At 37.4% G+C, this 18,601-nt stretch overlaps 1 protein-coding gene across 29 annotated transcripts in view; it reads left to right on the top strand.

Moving 5' to 3' along the window:
* Window positions 1-18,601, top strand: part of dlg1b (discs large MAGUK scaffold protein 1b) — a 140,537-nt gene that overhangs the window by 84,617 nt on the left and 37,319 nt on the right. For 16 of the 29 annotated variants that reach the window (XM_039672753.2, XM_039672751.2, XM_039672755.2 and 13 more), the window contains 5 exons: window positions 5,231-5,329; window positions 5,883-5,936; window positions 11,140-11,190; window positions 14,771-14,895; window positions 16,621-16,790. In XM_039672753.2, the coding sequence (XP_039528687.2) occupies window positions 5,231-5,329; window positions 5,883-5,936; window positions 11,140-11,190; window positions 14,771-14,895; window positions 16,621-16,790 (499 nt within the window). The remainder of the gene's footprint in view (window positions 1-5,230; window positions 5,330-5,882; window positions 5,937-11,139; window positions 11,191-14,770; window positions 14,896-16,620; window positions 16,791-18,601) is intronic. The other 13 variants (XM_089130982.1, XM_039672764.2, XM_039672768.2 and 10 more) reach the window with 2 other exon arrangements.

Genomic DNA, 18,601 nt, shown 5'->3' with positions numbered 1-18,601 from the left:
TAAAAGAAGCATCTTAAATGGGAATCAGAGTATGATTCGCTTTCTTCCAATGAAATAGAGAGCCTTTGAGAAGAACTGGAAGAGTTTATTGTGAAAGTGGGGAGTAATCTGGAAAACTACTGGCTAATCAGCTACGTAGGATAACAAATGAAGAGTTTGGTTCCAAAACGCTATAAATCCATTTTGATGAATTTGAGTAAAACTGTGTTTTCTTTAGCAAGAAAATGGGAAGATGAAAACCACTATTTTCGGTTTCAAATTTTCACATAGCATTTGTAGGTTATAATAACAATAAAAAATGAAATCCAGGTTTTGATTTCCAAAGATTTATTATAAAAACAGATCGTTTTTCCCCAAAATGCAATAAATCCAATAATTTATTTTTTTTCAAAATGCAATTAATCAAAATAAAATTTTATACACATTGAATTTCTTGTGCATACTATAAATCCATTGCTTTAATATAACAATATTCGGTAACACTTTAAGGGTTCATGTCATGAATTATCATGAATTCATGGATAAATGAATTATGCATTAATTTATATTAATATCATCAGGAACTATCAACGTTTTTTTTAACAGTTCAACGTTTTTCATTCATGACTTCATGGATGAACAAAACCTTAATTAAAACATTAACTAAGACGAGCACATCATCATGAATTATGATTTATTAAGCATGATCTAACGTTATGCATATACATCGCTGTTGTCAACCTTGGGACGACGCCGCTGAACTTTTGACGGCGATCAGCTGTAAACTGGCTTGGTCCTGCTCGGTTTTCGTTGACTTTGAATAAAACAACTGAAAGTTTTCCAAAAGATCCTCTGGGGGTCAGTGTGTCAGCGTGACAGAAGTTTGATGCTGTCGTGTGAGAACAAGCAACAGCCGGCATTTCCTCCTCCCGAGTCCATCTTCTTCCTCACGTAAATGATTCGATTTCGATGTCACGTTTACCCATGCAGGATGCCTTACCCTCCGCAGGTTCACCAATGCTGTCAAAATTATTCATTTTTTTTGTTTGTTTGTTGATCGAAAGGACAAAATAGAGAAATCCTAGGAAGCCGGGTTAGTTAAAGCGCTGCCGTTACTGTTCACATTGCGTGGAATGGTGCGTTGTGATTGGTTTAGCGGATATGTGGCATTTTGCAGAAAACGGAGACTGGCGTTTGTCGCGGTTTGGAAAGAAAGGGAGAAAACATTACATAATAACACGGCGGATATCCCATTTTACGTAAAATTAAACATTGTTTTGTATCTGGTCGGTATTGAAAAGTCCGATTTTTGCAGTAACTCATTTTTTTAAAAAATGGCGTTTATCGCGTTTTGGAACCAAACTCTTCAAATTATCAGTGGCCTTTGTTTGGATAATAGGGAAGTCACAACTGAACAAAGCTTAATTAATGATGCATTTAGGGACTTTTATTCTTTTTTTGTATGCCTTTGACTAGGAATGCTCCAATCAGGGTTTTTGCAGCCAATACCGACTACCGAGGCGATTAATTGTCATTATGATCAGGCCAATACCGATCCCGATCACTCAAGCTTTATAAGTGATACAGGTGAAACTCGAAAAATTTGAATATCATGCAAAAGTTCATTTATTTCAGTAATTCAACTTAAAAGGTGAAACTCATATATTATAGAGACTCATTACGTGCAAAGTGAGATATTGGATTGGTCTTTCTTGGATTAAATTATTTTATATTACTCCCTCCACAGTAGTCCTGAGCAATAGTCTGTATTCTAGACCATTTAACTTGTACTGTGGGACTCGACAGGTCTGTCCTTTAAGCCCATTTATTAGTCACTTTAGCCATTGAGCCTTTAGCAATTGCCCTAGACGAAAGTCAGCAGATTACTGGAATTACCCGTGGTGATGTTGAACATAAGGTAATAACAGGTCAGCCATCTGATAAAACTGATCTTTAGATAATATTTGAGTACTTTTTCGAGGAAGATCCTGGCAGACCACTCTCTGATGACACGTGGGACCATATCCTCATGCAGGTCCACTCATCATCAGTGTGTGCTCGGTACTCGCTTATTCAGTTCAAAGTAGTAAATTTTGTAGTAGTTCAAATTTTGTCAAACCGATGTCAGCGTTTTAAGGGTTCACTATTTGGAGATTCTGGAGATGCCGTAAATTAGGGCACTGTTGTTTATCTGTATTTGACACTCTTTCAGCTCCAGCACAGGTTAATGCCAGATCCCCTTGTTGGCTATATTTAGTTGCCCCAGAAGAGTCATGGTTATCAGCATCAATATGGAAAGTCCTTGCTTTTTCTTCCTTGTTAGAACATAGAGCAATACCACTAAAGCGGAAAGAGGCTGCTTCACCCACTTACATCCAGTGGATCAGAGTTATAACGTCTTGTTTTTGCCTTGAAAAGATCAGACTCTCGTTAAGAGGATCGAAAAAAAATTCCTTCGGATCTGGTGGCGTATTTTGATCATTCTAATTAATGCCTTACACCGTGTCCTAACTACTTTTTTTTTAACTATTTATTTTTAGTTAAAAATAGGTCACTGTGCAACAAGCGATAACGGATAATTTACCTCAGATTTTGAAAGCATATAATATAGAACTCTATGCAAACATACAACTGTACTTCATAACAAAATTATTCAATGAGTAGATTTTGTTGTTTTGATGTGTAATAATGTTATTTGTTGATTTGATTATGTCCTTACCCATTTCCAATGCGAGTGCGGGCCAACAGTGCGCTTTCACAGAGAGACTCTGCTCACACGCTGTTTTGAATGTGGGGCGTCTCACAGTCGTGTCGCGTCTAGTGTGGACAGACACACTTGCTGTCGCTGGTATTTTATCGCGTCGCGTGTAGTTAGGACACGGTGTTATTTATCACAATATTTCTCTCTATTAAACCCTAAATTGATCTCTCTTTTGCATATAAGTGAGTATGTGTGTAGTTATGCATATGCTACTTTTCAATGTTTCTTATAGTAATCAATGGTCAGCATGGATGTAATCAAGGGATTGTTGAATCTAATCTGTATTGTAAAACTCATAAAAAACTTTTAGCGGTGTTGCTTTGTGTTGAGTAAACAATTGAGTAGGCTAAGACGCAATAATTTACTCACCCCCATGTCATTCCAAACCCATAGGATTTTCATTGATCTTTAAAAAAAAAAATCGTCTGTTACGTCCAGAAATGCCATTCATTTATTCATTCATTCATTCTTCAAAAAGCACAAAGACTTTATAATATTACACTATAAGAATCGAGTGGTTTAATCCAAGTCTTCTAAAGAGGCACAATCACTGCCCCTGCCCCTTTTCAGCGATGTGCTCGTTGCCTTTTGTCTTCTGGTCTGTAATTTCACAGTTACCTTGCGGATTTATGAATGAACGGCTCATTTTAAAAAGACATTTGTTAAGACGTCTGCTTTAAACACTACAATCCACATGAGAACTTTCGTTAACTTTACAATAAGTCCACTTTACCAGCTAATTACTCCCCGACAAAGATGACTGCTCGCTTGTTTCTCTGGCGCATATGATAACATTAGATTTTTTTATTCTATTCACAGATAAACATTGATCAACACGCATCAAATATGGTTAATGGCAGCTCAACTGTGCTTGCTTGAAATATAAACAAACCTCACTTACTTGGAGAAGCACTAATGTACTTGCATGACTCACGAAAACAAACATCATTGCAAGCAGGTTTGGACTTAAGTTTACCATATTTAATGCGCTCATGGTTGTGTTGATCTATGTTTATATGAGAATAGAAGCCCAAATTAAATTTGTTAATCATATAAAGTGACCGTGTCTTATCAAAAGACTATTAGTAAACTGCTCAATCCATATGGGTTACTTTTACAATATCTTTATGAACTTTTTGAAGCATGAAAGCTTTGGTGGAATGCATAGCAATTTGAGTGAACTGTCACTTTTAACATGTTTTCTTTACAGTTTTGTTACAAGCTGGACATTATAATAGAACTCTAGGGGGGGGCTTTGCAAGTTTGCAGTGGCTTTGTTGATTATGTCAGGAGTAGGGGTGTAACGGTTCACAAAATTCACGGTTCGGTTCGATACAATACACTTGTGTCACGGTTCGGTACGTTTCTGATACAGCAAAAAGAAAGAAATGCCAGAGAAATTTCCTTGATTTTATTTTTATTAAAACTAACATCATAAAGTATGATTTTTTTTTTTTTTTACTTTGACCAGTGATGGAGCTATACTTGACTTTTCTTAGGAGCATTTAAAACAAAACAGCTCCCTGGACAAAGTGAAATGTAATATTGTAGTAGTAATAAACAGGTTTATTTTAGTTTAAATTAACATTTGAGGGCAGCAATCAATTGTATTCATAATGTCAAAATAAAACTGACATAATGTTACTTGAAAGCATTAAAGCCTACTATTCCTGCCAAACTTCCATGGTTACAGTAGTGTTATACAGTAAATCCATGGTGAATGTTGCTGATCTGTGGACACTAGATCATTCTAGTTCATTCATGGCACAAAGTTTCTTCATAGTTTCCACTTCAGCGCGGTTTGATCCGTTAATAACGGAGAAATGTGAATGTTTCTTCTGAATTACTTCAGTGGCGAATTCACATTTTTTCTTCTGTAGAAAAGAAATGTTTTCACTGTAGTAACAGTGCTGGTGATCAAGATCGGCTCGCGGCCTCGCGCTGCATTGGTCCAAACTGATAAACGGTCCATCAACCACACAATAACGTTCGTTCCGCTTACATTACATTTGCAGTTTGATGTTGGGCAATGTTGTGGTCACGCCAGCATCTCTTACATTATGAGCGCACGTGCCACATGCTATGCGCCTACATTTGAAATAACGAAATTTTGGTCGGCAGGAAAAATGGTCCAACGAACCGTTCGGTTCAAAAATGCGTACCGAAAGCCTCGTACCGAACGGTTCAATACGAATACATGTATCGTTACACCCCTAGTCAGGAGTAACTGTACCATGTGCAGCTGGGTGGATTATGGCCGTATTCTCATTCACATGCTCATTTCCATTCTCCCCTCATCTGGATTCTTCAATAATCACTAACATCCCCCCGCCCTCCACCTTCAGATTTGCTTCAGTCTTGCACACATTCTCATACAGACACCTACTTGCACCCATCCTCCATGGCTGGTTCCTGTGCAATGATGTGCATTGTTGTGTTGTTGTGTATGTATATGTAAACTGACCTCTCCCCTTCCATGCTATTGTTCAGCAGACAGATGCTGTCCCACCCTCCACTCTCATAATCCCTGTGATCCCAATCTCCACTGTCCCTGCGGAGTCCGCTGTCATCTCTCCATCGACGTCACAGGTCTTTTTTTTTTCTTTCTCTATTTTCCCACTCCCCCCTCCCTTCTTTTTTTTTTTTTTTGCTCTCTTCCTGTTGGTCATTTTTCTTGATCCCTGCCATTCTCTGGTCGTTGATGGGGCTGAAGGATTATCGGCCCTAGAGTCGGGTAAAGTACCACGGCTCCCCTTGACTAATAGCATCTGCGTGTCAACCAGCCGGAGGAAGTGGAAAGCTCCACAGAAAGACAGACAGAGAGATTGAGCAAGCAAGAGAGAGAGAGGATTTAATTTTAGGCTACTTTTGGCTCGTAATAGCATTCATGCTTCAGCATTGCATGTTCTGCAGTATAAAATGCCATGTACGTACGTATGCTGGCAGTGCTGTGTTAATCTGGTGTGAATGCCAGTGGTGGTAAATGTAGCATCATGTGGAGAGTAAGTGAATATACCTTTGCTGTGTAGAATGCTGCAAGCTTAACACGGCTTTCCATACTTACTGCAGTTCCAGGTACAGTTTGGATGGAACAAGAAATGTGCTGCAATCGATGCTTTAACTGGACTGTTTTCTCTTGCAGGCAAATCCTCCCCCTGTCGTGGTAAACACAGAGAGCTTGGATTCAGCTCCATATGTAAGTTTTCTTTTCACTTTTTTGCACTTTATTTTCATTTTGAAATTCACAATTCCTTCAGGACCAGCATGCGACATAGTTTTATCCTTTTTCCTGTTTCCTTTTTGGAAGCAAGCTGTTATTGCCAAGTTACTTTTGGTGATGCCAGCAGAAAAAGGTGTACTACTTTTAAAATCAGACGGCATTCCCAGTTTGCTTATGTAATGTCATGGATTTTCAATAGAACCTTTATATGTCTTGACCTCTTGAATTGATTGGATTGAGTTGGCATCCTGTACCAATATGGTGACTGGAAAGTGATGCCTAAATACACTCTTAAAAAGGTGCATACAATAGCTTGTCATTGGGGCAGTACCCTCAAAGGCACATCTTTGAACCTCATTTACACCTAAAGTGTTGTTAATATTATCCTAAGGGCACATAGTACTTGTAGCTAAAAAAAAGTAATGTTGTTAGTAAAAAAAAGCGTAAAGCCACTTCAGAGGCAGAGCAAGTTATTACATTTTGATGAAACGAATGAAAAATTTGAAGACAATAATGTCTGATATCTGAGGTACTATAAGTATAGTCAATATCTTAAACTCATGTTGACAAGATATAGTTTCTTCAGTCATATTTTATTTATTGCACTATGTGCTACTGGATTCTGATTTAAGTCACTGACTTTGAGTCGAGTACCAGGGTATCTCTGGATCTTCAATGTCATGATAGCGTAGAGTTTGAAATATCGTTTCTAAGGCCCATTAGTCAAGTGTGGTGTTCATTCAGCTCTCTGGTGAACTGACATCTCTTGGGTTTGTTTTCCACTTCATTTCCCTTGAGTCTTCTTGTGGAGTAGTGAGGTCAGTAGTCTTGATTGTGCCACTCAGGGCCACTACGTCTGTTTTTCTCATCAAGCGCCACACATTCAACCTCAACTCCATCCTTTCTGCTGGATCAGCAGTGCTGCAGGTTCTGGGTAGCATACAGAGCCTCATGGGACTTTTTGTCTTATGTGATCGGGGACCATAATTGACTCAATGTGGAAATTATGTTGTGAAGGCAAGTGGGGTGAGAATAATGTTTTTAGGTTGTCTTGTTTAGAGGAAACTACATTATGTTGGCGGTGTTGCTGTGGTTCAATTGAGATGATTATTAAATCAGGCTAATATCTCTATCATTTATTGAATTTGTTGATTTGAAGTGAGAGTGAGTGAGCAAGAATGAGTGTCTGTGTGAGCGAGAGTGAGTGTGTCTGTGTGAGTGAGTGAATAAGCGAGCGTGTGCATGCGAGCGAGAGTAAGTGTGTGTCTGCGCAAGTTAGTGTGTTTCTGCGCACAATTGATTGAGTGAGTGAGAGTGAGTGAGTGTTTGTCTGCACAAGCGAGTGAGTGTGTGTCTGCACGAGTGAGTGAGTGAGTGAGCAAGCGCAAGTGTGTGTCTGCGAGAGTGAGCAAGAATGAGTGTGTCTGCCTGAGTGAGTGAGCGAGACTGAGTGTGTGTCTACACGAGTGAGTGAGTGAGTGAGCGAGCGAGAGTGTGTTTGCTCGAGCGAACGTGTGTGCGTGCGAGAGAGAGTAAGTGTGAGTCTGCGCAAGTGAGTGTGTGTCTGCGCGATTAATTGATTAAGTGAGTGAGTGTGTGTCTGTGCGATTAATTGATGAAGTGAGTGAGAGTGAGTGTGTGTCTGTGCAATTAATTGATTAAGTGAGTGAGAGTGAGTATGTGTCTGTGCAATTAATTGATTAAGTGAGTGTGTGTCTGTGCAATTAATTGATTGAGTGTGTGAGAGTGAGTGTGAGTCTGCATGATTAATTGATTAAGTGAGAGAGTGAGTGTGTGTCTGCAGTTAATTGATTAAGAATGAGTGAGAGTAAGTGTGAGTCTGCACGAGTAAGTTTGAGTCTGCGCAAGTGAGTGTGTGTCTGTGCGATTAATTGATTAAGTGAGTGAGAGTGTGTCTGTGCAATTAATTGATTAAGTGTGTGAGAGTGAGTGTGAGTCTGCGCGATTAATTGATTAAGTGTGTGAGAGTAGGGCTGTCGCGGTTATGGAATTTCCCTTGCGGTAATGTTGAGTGGCTCAATAGCTCGATATGCGGTATTACCGCCATTTATTTATTTATTTATTTATTTAATTTTTATGTTTTTGTTGCTATATAAATAATGTTTACGATGTGGACAAAAACGAGGACATTTTCAGTAACCAATGTAACCGAAACTAAACAGCGTCTACAGTATATGCGCATTGAAAGACTTTCACTCAGCGCGCATATTGTTATGACAACGGACTTTGAGCGAGTCATTGAACCGTTCATTCAACGAACACGTTTAAAAAAGCTGATTCAACAAGATGTTATTTATTTTTAACTTTGAGATTCAACTTTTCAAGGCTCAGCCGAGCAGCAATGCGTCGCATAGGCAATGCTGAAGCTGATGCTTCACTTATTAGAGACCCATTGATTCAATGCGTGACTCACTGATTTTATTTCGGCTTCCTTGTGTTGTGGGATGCTGACCAGAGCTGCTGCTGACGCGCATTTATGGGAAAATACCCGTGAAGAGAACATTGAGAACAACAGAACAAGAGAACAACATTAAAATGATGATGCGACAAATTTTTCGCTTCCCTTTGACACGACAAGCTTTTCACGACTTCAAAGACAGACGCGCTCTGCCGATCTCTCTCATTCACTGTCTGTGTGAAGCCTGTAGGCTACACATCACCATGATAAACAGTCTTGTTATCGTTATGAACTTGTTTAACATTCAATACACATGCATTAAGTTCAAAACAAGAAGGGTATAGCCTTATAAAAAAAAAACGTGAATATCGCGGTTGCTGCGGTTACGTGCTATCCTCTGCGGTTGACTTGTCAGAAGCGCGGTACTACAATATTGCGGTTACCGCGACAGCCCTATGTGAGAGTGAGTGTGAGTCTGCGCGATTAATTGATTGAGTGTGTGAGAGTGAGTGTGTGTCTGCGCGATTAATTGATTGAGAGTGAGTGTGTGTCTGTACGAGTGAGTGAGTGTAAGTGTGTGTCTGCTCGATTGAGTGTGTGTTTGTGATATAGAGTGAGTGTGTGTCTGCATGAGTGAGTGAGTGTGTGTGCGAGTGAGTAAGTGAGTGAGTGTGTGTCTGTGCAGCTTCACAGTGATAACATGAAAGTAGTACAACACAGATCAATAATATTGTTAAATATTAAATATTAAATATCCCCAACTAAGCAAGCCAAAAGCAAGGCAAGGAACCAAAACTCCATCATCCAGTGAGTGAGTGAGTGTCTGCACGAGTGAGTGAGTGTCTGCACAAGTAAGTGAGTGAGAGTGATTGTGTGTCTGTGCGAGCTAGCATCTTTGAGAGAGGGCAAGCGATGACTGGTCGGAAAGCAACGTGTAGTCTGACATATTTCTTGTCCACGACATAACACCATTTTAGTAGTCAAAATCACGTAATCTGACACAGTGACTATCGTAACAGACAAAAAAATCATCTGAACCAGGCATTATGCATTTATTTAATCAGACATAAAGTAAAAACTGTTAAATTGAGAAAATTATTTTGAATTTTAAATATTTTTTTTCCAATATATTTTCAAATGTAGTATATTCCTGTGATTGTGTCACATTAGTCAAACCATTCAAATATACTGATTTGGTGCTTAGTATTTTACTGTATAATTGTACAAGGTTTACACCTGCAGAACCAAAAGGTGTACATTGTGCAAATAGTTAAGTCCCTGATCTTCAATACTAAATGAACTCAATATAAATATCAAATCTTGAAAACTACTAATCACCAATAAAGGGAAATCAATGTGTGGAAATGTCCTTGCTCATTATCTTAATGTGAGTGTGACACTGTCTGTGGCGCTGAGACCTAACCAGACGCAGCTAGCTACAATGCTGATGAATATGTAGGCTCATTTCCTCTATGCATTACATAATCAAAGCTGAGTTCTTCTGGAAAATTGCATTGACTGCAGTCACATATTGTATAGACACTGTGGTTTAAGGTCATTTTAGTGTGAAGAGGTTTAAATTGATGTCAAAAGAATGCCTTAAAGCAGAGAACTTAGAAGATTACTTCATGTTTGATTCTAAAAACAGACAATTAGATGTTTATGTGTAGTAGTAGTAATCTTTATTTGTCCCTTCACAGGGCAATTTATGCAAGAATCAACAATAAAATACAGACATCACAAACACACATGAGCTACGAAAACCCAGCCGTACAGCACATTTTCCTCATAACTTTAAGCATAAACTTTAAAACTCACCTGTATCTTTATGCTTTAAATTAATTCTTACTATCAAAACTGCATTTGACTTAAAAGATCTAGAAGCTCTAAAAGTTCTCCACATTGGGACTACTGTATATCGTCTTCTTGAAGGGAGGAGTTCAAATTCGAAATACAAAATGTGATATGTATCATCTAAAATGGTCAACGAGTTTCTAAGATTAAGATAATCTTAAACCCTTAAGATACATTTCTCTTTGCAGATTATACATTCCGTGATGGCAATATGAGCTCAGACGCAGTTGCCATTTTCATTCATTGTTTTGCTCTTCATAATATGAAGCAAAATATGGTTATAAATAGGGATGCAGAATTTTTTTATATGGATTGATTATTGGCCAATATTTCGTTTTTTTTTTTGTTTTTTTTTCATTTACTGGATGTGTATTCGCATATTAGATACATAATTGTGCATGTTCATTTCCTTTATTTTAACATTTAGATTATCTTTACACCATCAATGCTTTCTTAATCATAGTTAATTTTTTCGTTCAGTACATTATAATGGTGTAATGATCAAATTAATTGAAGCATGTAAAACGACTGGTTTTTAGTTTTTAGATTTATTTTTTATTTATTTACACAAAATAGTATATCATTTTGTTTTCTGCTATTTATCCGTTTTCGGACATAACAAGAAAATTCGTTGTGAATTCCTAGTTACAAATGCTTTTTCCAAAATTTGTTTATCTCCGTAACCAAAGTTGTTTTAAACGATGGAGATGGTGGAGTTTTACAGGTTTACGTGGTCCGTTTGCATTGTTTTATTTTCCTGAATGAACTCTCATTGACTTCCTGTGTACCCCACATATGCCACAGTCTACTAAGCAATCCATGAAATGAATACAGTTCTCCTGTAAAAGATAATGAGTTGAGTATTGAAATATGTAAAGAGTCTCTGACATGTTGTTTTATTTACAGGTTAACGGTACCGAGGCTGACTTTGAGTATGAGGAGATCACACTGGAAAGGGTGAGTGGACTGACTAGTACTGCTTTTGTTCTCTGCTTTCTCCATACAGCAGTTCCTACAGTCCACTATGGGGCCATTGGCTCAAAACAGAGCATGTTTTGCTTGAAAAATCAGTAATGTGAAAGCTGTTGTGCGATCCCGGGAGCGCACCTAACTCGAGGCTACCTGTAGTAGTGGAACTGTGATTCATTTGAATGTGAAAGCAACTCTAATTTGGGTCCGTACTTGTTCGAGCAGTAAAGTAACCTGCATGTGTGTGTTTTAGCTGATGATGTCACTAGTTCAACAAAACAAATGCAGGGGATGACAGTGGTGATTTACCCGGATATGAGCGAGAGCGAGTCTGGAGTGTAATCGTGCAGCGAGTACAAACAATCCGATGAATCAAATTTAACACACATACAGTAGATGAAAGTCGTTCACTCTGATGCGCATAATAGCACCAAAAAAACACAATATATTGACCCATGTTCTGTTTTCAATTAAGGAGAGGAACTTGTAGCTCAACTGCATTGTGTCAACTGCATGTCAGCATTCATTTTAATGTAATATAACAGACAGATTTTTTTTCTTTGAAATAACACACCAAAAGGTCATTTACAATCTGGTAAAAGGAAATGTGGTTGGTTTTGATTTTAGTATTGACTGATAACAATTTGCATTTTGCACAGCATACAGGACAATCAAAAAAATCTGTATTAGAGCCGAGCAGTTTGCCGATGAATCTTTTTAGAATTGAATCACAGATTTCTCTCCGTTATTTCCCCTCTGAGCAGCTTGTGTAACACTGACTCGGGTTACTGTGTACTTCTCCCGCAGCCATTCCTAAAGTACAAGCGGATACACAACCAAAGCTTTAAATACTCCTCTGCAGTGACTCCATTTAACTGCTCAAAGTCTGTCAATTAAAATGCAAACGCATCAGACAATCAGCGCTTGAGAAAGAATGCGAAACGCTCTCCCGACTAACCGACTCACTCTCTACAGAGTTATCAGGGAGGAAAAAAGAGCACCATCTTGCCTTCTACAGTCAAGACTTAATCCCGACTTTGCCTAAGGCCCCCCCCCCCCCCCTTCCCTTCTCATCATGCTTTTTTTTTTGTGACCCAATTCAGCACTGCTCTGTTGTGCACATTTATTAACTCTGCATAAATAAACAATGCTCCTCCACAAGCTGTTGTCAGCTCAACTTTAAGCCTGCTTCTTAATCGCAATAACAGAATAACTTGATGTTGCAATCCACAACTGGAGCCCTGGAGGTGTTTTTTTTTTTTAGTCTGGGCATCGTTTCTTCATGCAATTAGTCTTGTTGGCTTATAATAGTTAGCCTGTGACCTAAAAATCCACATTATTAGAGCATTCTTCTTAACATGTTTTGAGTATCACTGTAAAAAGGCAGTGACAGAATTACAGTATTAAGTACTATAACAAATTCTGGCCATTGTTATTGACTGAGGGTTGACTTTAACAGTGGTGAGAGCTATTTCTTTGTCCACGGCTGCAACAACAAATCAATATAACAAATCGATACAAATACAATAGTAACAGCAGTTAACAGCAGAGCAAGCTGTAGCCCTTTTATTGTGGCATTTATTAGGACTGCTAACAATTATTTAAATTATTTCTTAGATTTTTTGGAGACAAGTCTTTTTCTGTATTTTCTTAAAAATGCAAATCTAGCTCACTGTTCTCCTGCAAGCTATAAAGGCCATAAAACAGTTCCAAATGTATGAATGTAGCTGAGCTATACATGTGCAAAAATGTTTAAAATATAAACATTAAAAAACTGCAACTTTCTCCTCAATGTTAAAGCACCATGTCTAAATAAATAAAATGATAGATTTCAATTAAATGTTTTAATATAAAAGTAAAATGCAAGTTGTGGAATTATGTTATGCAGGCACTTTTATTATATTATACACTTTTAATGCAGGCACCATTCCATAGAGTTTTAATAGACATTGTGGCCTTTGATGTCAACCACAAAACATATAGGGAAGATTTTAATGTATTAGCCGAAATAGACTGATATTTTCAATTTGTTAATGAATTAAGGGTAGCAAAACAATATTTTATTTATAATTTTCCTGAAATGCATTTACACTCACAATTAACACATTTGAAATTGCATTTTTGTTAATACCACACAATGAATGTAGCTAAATTTAATTAATTGAAAATGCATTGCATAGCATGGTAATAATGTCAATCGCTTATGTGCGTCAATGTCTTCAAGCAAAGGTTTTAAGCAAAACCTGTTAATATACATTTAGTGCCGATAAATAAATAAATATTTCTTCACTTATGCAGTGTGTATAATTGTGTACTGTTTGTGTGTGGATAGACCTGTTCGTCATCCACCACCGAAGAACATTTTTGGTCTAATGGTCTAAATTCTAATGGAAGTTCAATTCAATTCACATATTAAAGTCTATGGAAGTCCAGTGTGTGGGTTAAAATGATCCTAACAATATTATATGGTGCATTGGTTCCTTTATTGCTTTGATCAAATTCTAGAATAAAAGATAATAGCCTAAATAAATGAAATATGACACATTTTCCAATGCATTGCATTCATATTTTTGAATTTACGTTTTGGCCTAAACGTTGTAATTTGCTTTAAAATGCCATTTCAAACGCATTTTGCATATCACATTGCCAGTTGATTTTAGTCGACATTATGTTCCCATAGTCGTTGACCAAAGCATAGATTGATGTTTTAACCCTCTGGGGTTGTTCGTTTCAGAGTCACACTCGGGGTGTTCGGGTCCAAATGGACCCAAAGGGCGGGATTCATATTTTAAAAAAAAATCATGATTTTTTTTTTTACTCGTTTTTTATAATATTTTTTCTTTTCTTTTTTGGTGTTTTGAGAAAATTAAAAAAAAAAAATTATAATTAGTATTAATGCAATTATTATGACAAAATTTCCCCCTATTGAACATAATAGAAAAAAATATTTTTTAAAAAAATATATATTTTTATATTTTTTTTTTTAAGCTGTATTTCATTTTAGAGTCAAGCCTAGGCCTCGTAAAAGCAATTTTTGAAATGAGATGGATGCCATCTGGTGGACAAACTGAGCATTTTAAAAATGCAAAACACATGTATAATCTGAATTTTTTGGTGTGTTTGTGTATAAAAGTGTGTTTGTGTGTGTGTGTGTGTGTGTGTGTGTGTGTGTCTGGATGTGTCTGTTTTGCACTCTTGATTGATTATAGATTTACCCCTTCACTCTTGTGTGCTTTTTTTTCAAGATCGTGGCTGATTTGTATATTGTACGCACAAAAAAACAATTTCCCATTCATTTTCCATGAGGGTCCATTTGGACCCGAACACCCCAAGTGTGACTATTTTTTTACATCCACTTAGACTACTCACATCCTGCCCCCTTTTTTTTTGGATGTTCAAATACCAAATACCAACAAAGTCACCAAATTTCGGACCATTCCGAGGAAGCTGTGATTTTTAAAAAAATTTTACTTAAATTCTTCGGGTCCATTTGGGCCGAACAACCCCAGAGGGTTAATGGATGTTCCTCCAGAATCTAACTTAAGGTTTCCTCTCCAATGCTGTGTAGGGGAATTCAGGCCTGGGCTTCAGTATTGCCGGTGGCACGGATAACCCACACATTGGTGAAGACCCCAGCATTTTCATCACCAAAGTCATCCCAGGGGGCGCCGCCGCTCAGGACGGGAGATTGCGGTAAGGCTAAGGTTCTCAAAAGCTATATGTTGCTTTTCACACTTTAAACAGTTAAACAATACATTACATTGAAAATTCCATGTGGTCAATGACGCAGCAGTTTTTTACGCCTCGTGTCTTAAGTGCTAAAAGTAGTTAAAAGTTAAAATTTTAACTATCAGCGAAGGATCACCATTCCAGAGCAGAAGCAAATTTTCAGATTTTTTTTTTCAAGATTATCACAACACATTTTTTCTGTGTATTATCGGATTAATTGTTAACCACACGACTAGTAATGTGTGCTAACAAACTAATTTTGATTTCATGAGGACTTTAAAATTATTATTTTCGAATTTTCGATATAAGATTGTATTGACATTTGATGTTGTATTGACCATTGAGCATTGTAATAGTTTCCTCCTCTCACATGTTTTGTTTGGGGATGGATTTTTCCTGTTTTGGAGTGGTTACTAAGTGATAGAGCCCTCCAGTGTCTCGCTGCTGTCAGAGGCTCATTAATGCAGCGCTACTGAACAGTCCTGACAGCATCACACTGACAGCTCAACACACACACACACAGAGAGAGAGAGAGTTTAAAGAGCCAGCCACTGACTGCTTTTTTGGGTAAATTGAATTGTGTGAAAGAGAGAGTTAATTAATAAATGTCGTAAGAGATACTTTGATATTCTTACAGACTGTAATGTGTTGTATAACGCCAGTTTGTTGCGACTGACTTGATAACTTACTTTTATTGCTTGTAATTTTTCATGCCCAGTTAAAGCTGTCACTGAGAATTGAATTGTAGACTTGGTTAATGCTCAAAGTTCTCTATTCTTGTGTGAAGATGCTGTGTTGAAGTTCTGCATTTGTGTTATCAGGCATTGACAGAGCAGGCAACATTAAAAATAAAGGAAACCAGGAGACTTTGTATTCAGTAACGGCTTGACAAAGCGATCCTCATCAAGATGCCACGCGGTGTCCACAGAAATCAGTGTAAAACATAAATCTAGCGTAACAACAGAGTACAAGATTAAGTACTTTCTGCTCCACTAGCGGCACTAAACAATGACTGTTGTTTACTCAAAGAGAGCCCCACTCAACTATTTGGTTGATAAGTGTGACTGTGTCTGGCTTGTCTGGATGCCAAAACAGCATCTTGATAGTGTCACAAAGCGACAATGTTTATACATGTCTGGGAAATCAGTTTATACTGTAAATGGCTTTATGTATAGCTGCCTTTATATATTAAAGGAACATCCACCCAAAAATAAAAAATTCTCTCATAATTTACTTGCCCTCATGCCAAATGTATATGACTCACTTCAGTGTGGCACAGAGATTTTCAGAAAAATAATCCGAATCTGTGAGTCCATTTAATGCAATGGGATTGTAACCCAAAGGTTGACGCCTCAGAAACAACACAAAATGACCCCAGTTGATGAATCAATGTCTTCTGAAGCAAAACGATTGGTTTAAAATGATAGAAGAAAGTCATAGAGGATAAAATAAGTGACAAACTTCAACTCTAGAGTTTGCTGTCGATGGTTTGCCTTTGTGATGTCTTGGTACTTGATAAACAACACAGAAGGTAACTTTTTGAAACAGAGTAACAAAAATGAATCAGAACACTTGATTCTTTTCGGTTGAACAATGTGAGTATTTAAATGGGATGGTGATGTCCACACACACACACCTCAGTGTTTCTTGTGCATGTGTGTCAAACACCTTGCGCTTTATTCCACTCAGGGTTAACGATGTGATTCTGCGAGTGAACGAGGCTGATGTCAGGGACGTGACCCACAGTAAGGCTGTGGAAGCATTGAAGGAGGCAGGATCACTGGTCAGACTGTATGTCAGGAGGAGAAAGTCAGCATCAGAGAAAGTCATGGAGATCAAGCTCATAAAAGGACCCAAAGGTACAGTAAAATCAACCAACTCCTCATTACTGCTGTTGATCTTATTTTAGAGTTTTAACAGTGTAACTGGGATATTAATGGTCTTACCAATTCTAAACGTTAGAGACGAGTACAACATGTGGAACTCGCAACATCTTTGTGTTTGAATCTCTTCATCTATTTAGTTAGCATGGTTTCTATCACTGCTTAATGTTGACTTTCAGCAGGAAGAGCTTTTTTATTTTATTCATGATCATTTTTCAGTTGCAGAAATTTGTATTTCTTTCTACTACACTCTATACTATTTCAAAGTGTAAAAATGTGGGGAATATTCTATAGTTTTTTTAACCCTGGGTTAAGCAGTGTTTTTATTTTTTAATTATTGCCACAGCCCGTATACAACCACAGACAGCAATTATTTTATCGGTGGGCAAAGTTTGCACAGAAATGTAAGGTTTTCCCATCCTAACCAACCTTGTCTTAAAACTGATCATACGATACGACGCCTCCTGATGCTTTGTCGACTACATGTCGACTACATGCTCCTTTTTGTTTTGATGACGCATGCGGCGGCTGCGACCTGGGTGCGACACTGGTGGCTTGTGTTGCCAGATTGTGTGTTTTTTCTTCGCTACATATTAAAGGATCTGTATGTAAGAAATAGGGCTGGGTAATAAATATCGATTTCTCGAAATTAATCGATTCTCGTTTTTACGAACCGATATCGATTCTTAAATCTCAAGAATCGATTAGTCATCCTGTTTCATTTGAATGAATGGAACATTGTATCGCGGCTGCGCACATCCAAAAAATCGCAATAATCTTTGTCCTTTGTTACTATTGATATGAAACAAAGTCTCAATTTTCAAATTACGTCCATTTTCTTTAGAAATTCAAAAACATAAATAAGGTTTTGACGCTGTGGTGTGAGATCGCTCTGGCTCAGCTCAAGAGAAGCAGCAGCGCTGATCTCTCTTCCGGCTTAATAATACCAGTCACAGCGTGAAATAAACATGAATGAGCATCTGAAAGTGTGTTAAAGATAGAGTACAACTTATCGAAATCCGTATCGTCACATTGATTCACTCAGTCAGCGTTTCAACCGTGGAAAGACGTCAGTTAAACAGCTTGTCACGTATCGTCATATTTACCTCAGAAAACCCACATAAACTCGTTAGTCAGCTAGAAAAAAATAACTCTAGAGAGGAGCATTTTGCTAAATATATACACCATATTACATATGCATTATAATCTTAATGTTCTTCAATAGTTAATGCATATTTGAATAAGCTGGCACGTTTTTATGACAGCCACCATTTAAATGTTTATATTTCATAAAATCTTCTTATTATAAAAATAAATAAAAGTGTAATTTAAGTGATTCATTCCTTATTACCTTAATATTTGAATAAATCTGGCAAGTTTTTATGACAGCCACCATTTAAATGTTTATATTTCATATAATCTTATTATTATAAAAATAAATAAAAGTGTAATTTAAGTGATTCATTCATTATTACCTTCATATTAGGCTAATGAAGCCTATAGGCTACTAGACTCCCATAGTTTACAGCATTAGTTAAGAGATTTGATTCCCTTGAGAAAAAAATGCAATTTATTGTAACTGATATCCAAAATAATCGATATTGAATCGAATTGAATCGAAATCGAATCGAATTGCAAGCTTGTGAATCGAAATCGAATCGAATTGTGAAATTTGTCTCAATACCCAGCCCTAGTAAGAAATGTATTTCAAATAATCATAAAATGGCCCTGATATGTCACTAGACATTAAGAAATAATGTTCATTTCAAATACTTATATCACTGACA

Source organism: Pimephales promelas, chromosome 5, assembly GCF_988280905.1.
Source record: "Pimephales promelas chromosome 5, fPimPro1.hap1.1, whole genome shotgun sequence".
Lineage (NCBI taxonomy): Eukaryota > Metazoa > Chordata > Actinopteri > Cypriniformes > Leuciscidae > Pimephales > Pimephales promelas.
Note: the sequence above shows the minus strand (reverse complement) of the source record. Positions and strands in the feature narration are given on the sequence as shown.